The following is a 7,232-nucleotide window of genomic DNA, read 5'->3' as shown; positions in this document are numbered from 1 at the left end:
TCCACATGGGCCTAGAGCTTTAATTTATGAAGGGCCTATTGTATGCCTTGGAAGGAGGTGTAACAAACACTTTGGTTGTGAGACTAGTGATGTGACCAGTTTGGTGTCAAGAAACCACCGGTCACAACACCTCCTCCTACATCCCACCCCAAGAATCCTGACCGCTGACATGCCGACTATCAGGGACCATTCCCCCCCTTCCCTGCCGGCATTCCACTGCCGGGATACTGGCGGAGGTATGCCAATTAACCTGTGGGAGGAAACCGGAGAACCCGGAGGAAACTCACACAAGGGGAGAATATACAAACTCCCCAGAGCCATGGTGGGAATCAAACCCACAACCTCAGTGCTGTAAATAAATAAAGTCATCTATAATATTATGACACATAAATTACCTTTAATTGGAGAGAACTCCACCACACTATACTACACTTTCAGATTATCGACACAAGCTCCATTCTAGCACATCCTTCATTAACCAACAGCAACAGCCTGGATTAAAGAAAATCACCATAAAACTTGTGAAAGAAACACATGCGGTGGGATGTAATGTCGCTCGAGTCTGGCAGCAGTGAAGGATGGCGGCTGAACTTTGCTGTGTTTTTTTTAAAGGGGCAATCACAAGGAAAAAACATGTCTTGTAAGTGATTGCCACTTTAAAAAAAGTCATAGTTCAGCCGCCGGACTCGGGCGGCATTACATAACGCCGCTAATAGACTGCCCCTGTCACTCCTTTAGATATTTTTTTGCCACCTGCACACACCCTATTTACATTTAAGTTGTGCTGCCTGCCCCTCACATGGTAATTTAATTTGTGCACGCTCCCCTTATATATTTAACTCATGCCGCTATCTCATCTTAAACAATATTTTACTGTGTGTTTGTTTAATTAATTTATGCCACGAGCTCTTACATATTTATGTTGTCACCAATTATACTGTATGTATTCATTTGTGCTGTACCCACATGCCTTCTTTTATATTTAAGTTGTGCCTCCTGACCCCATTTATACTGAACTTATATGTTTATTTAACTTATTCCCACTATTCCTTTTATATTTATATAACTTGAGCTTCCTGTCCCCTCCTCTATGATATTATTTAACTCATGCCCCCTGTCCTCTTACATAACATATATTCTGGAGTTAAGAGACCACCCAACCACCTACTTGTGCTTCTGCTGTCTAGTTACTATATACTGCTCCAGTCCACACCAGACAGGGTAAATAGTGAAGAGGCTTGCTGCCAGTGCCACGTTGGATACTGGGGGCGAAGCTTCGTGCAGTATGGGGGCGGAGCCTCGAATGGGTCCGGGGACAGAGCCACGGCATAGTCAGGGGCTGGCGGAAGATTTTCAGATGGGGCCTGGGCTGATCGTAACTTCAACGGCTGCTTCGGTGTGGAGGTGACTGAGCAGCCGGGAGGTGAGGAAGCTGAGCTGCTGGTGATGACAGGATTTATTTTTTCCTGTCAACACTGGCTGCATTGAAGGGGAGCCTTGGGGCCTATTTTCAATGGGGGGCCTGGAGCTGCAGCTCCATCCGCCCCATTGTTAGTCCGGCCCTGGGTGCCTCGGATCAAGATCCTACTCTACACCCCGATGTTATCCCTGTGGAACCCAGTGTACCTCGCTGAAATAGATTTAACAAAGGTAAGTTCTTACCATAAATCTCCTTTTTTGGAGCTGAGCAAATTGCATCGGTTTGCAGCATTACTTGTCCTAATGCAGGGCATATTCACAACATCTCCTGCGTTAGCCATCTCTCACACTTTCAGGGACACTTAAACCATGTGGCAACAGCTGTTTCACCATAGTTGCTGCTTAAATAAAAAAAAGACCTCCTTTAAAAGAGAACCTTAATGTAAACTGCATTTTGCATGACTGGAGAGAAAAAAATGAATTTTTGAAATAAGGAGGTTTCAGCATCTCACTGGTAAATATTATGTATTAGTGTAACATGCTACTGTTAATTGTTATAGAATACATGCAAATCACTTTTTGCCTATCTAAAACGCGTAATAAAAATAATATATATATATATATATATATATATATATATATAGATTGTTCTCTGCAGGTGAGACACAAACATAGAACATAATCAATAGTCCTCTCTGCGGCCCATCGTACTATTTACTGGCAATGACACAGGCTGGTGCACGGGGTCTGAGATGCGATACTTGGAGTGAGCGATGTTCTGTACTGTCTGTGAGATGCTCTGTGATGTGCCCTCTAGCTGGGCTTGGGAAGCAGACAGCAGTAATGTAATTTCCCTGCATATGTGCCAGCTATCTGCTGCTGTTCCCGCTCTGGTAATGCGATCAGTGCTGTCACATTAGTGTTAATGCATTGATGTGCAGATACCTGCCACACAAATAGGGCAAGAGGAGCAGAATAGCACTGCCTCAAGCACCACACAATTTAACCAGTTGGGTTAACTCTTTCCTCATGTAGTGCTTTGCTTATAATAAAATGACTTCGGAACCTGTTGTGGTAGGGAATCACTGTAAGCTGCAATGAGGAATTGATGTGAATGAGTCTGCACTCCGCAATACGGTGACGCTACGCTGTAAACTGAAATAAAAATAATTTGCATAACATTTGTGCTGAAAACCGCTAACATGCTAAAGTGGATCCCGGCATTTGTCAAATGGATCTTTCTGCAATTGAGATGAGTGATGTTGTTAATTGGGTTCTCTGCCAAGTCATTCAGGAATTCTTCAATTCTTTTCACACGTTAGAATGTTTATTCTTACTTTATTGCCACTGTAAGTGATTAGCATTGAGTGGTGGAGGTGTGTCAAATAATAAGGATCTAGGTGCACGCCAGGAACTCACTTAAGCATGTGGGGCAATATGTAATAGCCTGCGAGGTGCAGGCTGTTCGGGAATTTCTGCGAGTGTGCCTTTTTAAAGCAGCAATCATTTACAAGGCAAAGCAGAACTGGATTTGGCTTGTAAATGATTGCCTCTTTAAAAACAAAGGGAGACTCGCAGAAATTCCCGACCAGCCTGCATCTTGCAGGCTTTTACATATTGCCCCCGATATCTATTTTACAAAAAAGCTTCACAGTTGGTATAATATGTTATCATAACTTTTTCCTTCTGGAAATGTAATTTCACATTCATCCCAGTTCTGCTACAGAAGTTGCCTGTTCATTTTTTTTTTTATTGTTTTTGGTTGGTTTATGTTTGAGATTTCCAGTGTTTTAAACCAGGCAGCACTGTTATTATACTAGACACCAAACTGCTGTAATTCTCTGAATACGTTTGCAGTGTTTAAATCGAATGGTTTTATTTAATAAAGAGTGAAAAATCTATTGAAGAATTGAGTATTCGCTGGTGATGGGGTTTACATTTGCTGTATACTTCATAGGGGTTAGCGTAGGTGGCAAACTTGTTAGGTCGGTAATAACAGCTCCAGTTATACAGCTGCCTGGTGAAGGCTCCAGCATGCCTGGAGGAGCCTGTTATCAACGTATGGTGTACTTGAGATCTCTTCAATTGATTGGTGACACGAAATTAATGTTTACATTACTGCAATATAGTATTAGTAGTATATATATATATATATATATATATATATATATATATAGGAATCTGTGGTCTTCTAGAGAGGGGTTAGCCACGGCCGCTCCCAATCAGTAAAAACCAGGCGGCACTCCAAGGTCTTGTAAACTCAAGTGAAGTGTATTCTTAGATCAAAAAAGCATTAAACAAAGGCATATCTTGCCGACGTTTCAGCGCCACACAGGACGCTTTTTTCAAAGCTATATGCAGTGCAGGAACCTTTTTGGTTCCTGCACTGCATATAGCCTTGAAAAAAGCGTCCTGCGTGGCGCTGAAACGTCGGCAAGATATGCCTTTGTTTATTGCTTTTTTGATCTAAGAATACACTTCACTTGAGTTTACAAGACCTTGGAGTGCCGCCTGGTTTTTACTGATTGGGTGCGGGCCGTGGCTAACCCCTCTCTAGAAGACCACAGATTCCTATACACCATAAGGAAGGCACTGGGGCAGTTGCTCTATTGGCAGGGAGTGCCAACCATTTCAGTTTTCTAAATATATATATATATATATATATATATATATATATTATACATACATACATACATACATACATACATACATACATACATACAGTGCATCCGGAAAGAATTCACAGTGCTTCACTTTGCCCACATTTTGTTATGTTACAGCCTTAATCCAAACTAGAAAAAAATCATTTTTTCCCTCAAAATTCTACACACAATACCCCGTAATGACAATGTGAAAAGAGTGTTTTTGAGATTTTTGCTAATTTATTTAAAATAAAAAACTAAGAAATCACATGTAGATAAGTATGCACAGCCTTTGCTCAATACTTTGTTGATGCACCTTTGGCAGCAATCACAGCCTCAAGTCTTTGTGAATATAATGCCACAAGCTTAGCACACCTATCTTTGGGCAGTTTTGACCATTCCTCTTTGCAGCACCTCTCAAGCTCCCTCAGGTTGGAAGGGAAGCGTCGGTGCACAGCCATTTTCAGATCTCTCCAGAGAATCGGATTCAAGTCTGATCTCGCTGGGCCATTCAAGGACATTCACAGAGTTGTCCTGAAGCCACTTCTTTGATATCTTGGCTGTGTGCTTAGGGTCGTTGTCCTGCTGAAAGATGAACCGTCGCCCCAGTCTGAGGTCAAGAGTGCTCTAGAGCACGTTTTCATCCAGGATGTCTCTGTACATTGCTGCATTCATCTTTCCCTCTATCCTGGCTAGTCTCCCAGTTCCTGCCACTGAAAAACATCCCCACAGCATGATGCTGCCACCACCATGCTTCACTGTAGGGATGGTATTGGCCTGGTGATGAGCGGTGCCTGCTTTCCTCCAAACGTGATGCCTGCCGTTCACGCCAAAGAGTTCAATCTTTGTCTCATCAGACCAGAGAATTTTGTTTCTCATGGTCTGAGAGTCCTTCAGGTGCATTTTGGCAAACTCCAGGCAGGCTGCCATGTGCTTTTTACTAACGAGTGGCTTCCATCTGGCTACTCTACCATAAAAGCCTGATTGGTGGATTGCTGTAGAGATGGTTGTCCTTCTGGAAGGTTCTCCTCTTTCCACAGAGGAATGCTGTAGCTCTGACAGGGTGACCATCGGGTTCTTGGTCACCTCCTTGAGTAGTGCCCTTCTCCCCCGATCGCTCAGTTTATACGGCCGGCCAGCTCTAGGAAGAGCCCTGGTGGTTCCGAACTTCTTCCATTTATGGATGATGAGGCCACTGTGCTCATTGAGACCTTCAAAGCAGCAGATATTTTTCTGTACACTTCCCCCGATTTGTGCCTCGAGACAATCCTGTCTCGTAGGTGTACTTTGACTTCATGCTTGGTTGTGCTCAGACATGCACTGTCAAGTATGGGACCTTATATAGACAGGTATGTGTCTTTACAAACATGTCCAGTCAACTGAATTTACCACAGGTGGACTCCAATGAAGTTGTAGGAACATCTCAAGGATGATCAGTGGATAGAGGATGCACCTGAGCTCAATTTTGAGCTTCATGGCAATGGCTGTGAATACCAAGGAGAGTGCAGCATTCTCTGTATATGTATATTTAAGTTTGGTGATCACAGACCACCGCACCCCAACCTAGAAGTGGGGAGAACGTGAGTGCACCCCTCCTCAGGTCCTGTGGCCGCTGTGTAACACTCAGTTTCCATGGTGATACGTATAATAATGGTAAATCATAAAATTAAGAATCACTTAAAAATAAAAATTCTCACAATGACAATTATATTTCTCACAGTATGTTGAAGAATAAAGCCAAATTTTATTATGTTTTCAGCTAATTCAGAGCTTCCCAATTTCCAACCATTACAGTCCAGGTTTAAAGGATAGTCATGCTTGAGTCCAGACGGTTAAACCAAATTGACTGAAGTACTAATTAAGTTACTTGTTCTCAAGAATGGATATCCTTAAAACCTGCACTGTTATGGTGGTGTTGGGGAAACTGAGCTGATAAGTTAATATGCAAACGCCAAATTATTCACATTTGTATGAATAAATAGTTTTTTTTTAGTCTTGTTTAGTTTGTTTGACGTATTTGTCTTGCTCTGTGTAGTGAGAATGAGGCTGGATGTGAGCTCTTCTGATTGTTTGCTTTCTTGTTGATAATCTGTCAGGAAGGTACAGTAGTCTTTCAGATTTTTACCTTCTAGTATCATGCAGAAGTGTGTTTTATAATGGAATCCAGTTGTTTGTGTTGACTGTTGAACACAGTGATGAATTTGAGTTGTTTTCTGGGCCAGATGCATCATCGCTTGGAAAGTGATAAAATGGAGAGTGAAAAAGTATCAGCCAATCAGCTCCTAACTGCCATTTTTCAAACACAGCCTGTGACATGGTAGTTAGGACCTGATTGGCTGGTACTTTTTCACTCTCCATTTTATAACTTTCCAAGCGATGATGCATCTAGCCCTCTGTTTTAAATGTATTCTCCTTCCTCTGCTTAGTAGTGAGAGGTCGTAGCTTCTTTGTTGAAATATCCCTTTAAGATTTGTGGCGTGGAGACGGAGTGTGGAACTGTTTACGAGAAGACATCTTCTGAAGCTACTGTATAAATCATAGGTCTGCAAACTCGGTCCTCAGGACCCCACACAGTGCATGTTTTGCAGGTCTCCTCACAGAATCGCAAGTGAAATAATTAACTCCACCAGCGGACCTTTTAAAATGTGTCTGTGAGTAATTAATACACCTGTGCACCTGCTGGGTTACCTGCAAAACATGCACTGTGTGGGGGTAATGAGGACCGAGTTTGCAGACCTATGGTATAAATGGTGGTGGTGTAAGAATCTACTGGTTTGATGTTGGTTTTTTGAGGCCATTTTTCTGGATGTAAATGGGGTTTTCAGTGAGGCTCTGCCCCTTCCTGGCGAGACTCCACCCCTTTTCCGATGCACCCAAAGTTACTTTTTTTTAATGAACAAGATGTTGGGAGATATTCAAGAACATTCTACAAAATGATAGGTAGAATCTCACTGGTTGCTATGGGCAACTTCTCCACTTACTCTCTTTAGTTTGAGACATAACCTTTGTGAAGTGCATAAATAGCACTGTGATTTGTACTCACAGAATGGTGCAGTGTTTATGCTACCACATCTAATATAACAAAGCTTCACCCACCAGAATATGGAACCAATGAATGAGCCACCATTACTGTGGGAATATACAGTCTTTAATAAAAGCATGTTCAGCATA

The 7,232-nt window shown here is 42.3% G+C and overlaps 1 protein-coding gene across 1 annotated transcript in view; it reads left to right on the top strand.

The window, feature by feature from the left end:
* Positions 1-1,599: 1,599 nt before the first annotated feature.
* Positions 1,600-7,232, top strand: part of LOC134968762 (tyrosine 3-monooxygenase-like) — a 133,684-nt gene continuing 128,051 nt past the window's right edge. The window contains exon 1 of the mRNA XM_063944251.1: positions 1,600-1,650. Within this exon, the coding sequence (XP_063800321.1) occupies positions 1,600-1,650 (51 nt within the window). The remainder of the gene's footprint in view (positions 1,651-7,232) is intronic.

Source organism: Pseudophryne corroboree, chromosome 11 (assembly GCF_028390025.1).
Source record: "Pseudophryne corroboree isolate aPseCor3 chromosome 11, aPseCor3.hap2, whole genome shotgun sequence".
Classification (NCBI taxonomy): Eukaryota; Metazoa; Chordata; class Amphibia; order Anura; family Myobatrachidae; genus Pseudophryne; species Pseudophryne corroboree.
Note: the sequence above shows the minus strand (reverse complement) of the source record. Positions and strands in the feature narration are given on the sequence as shown.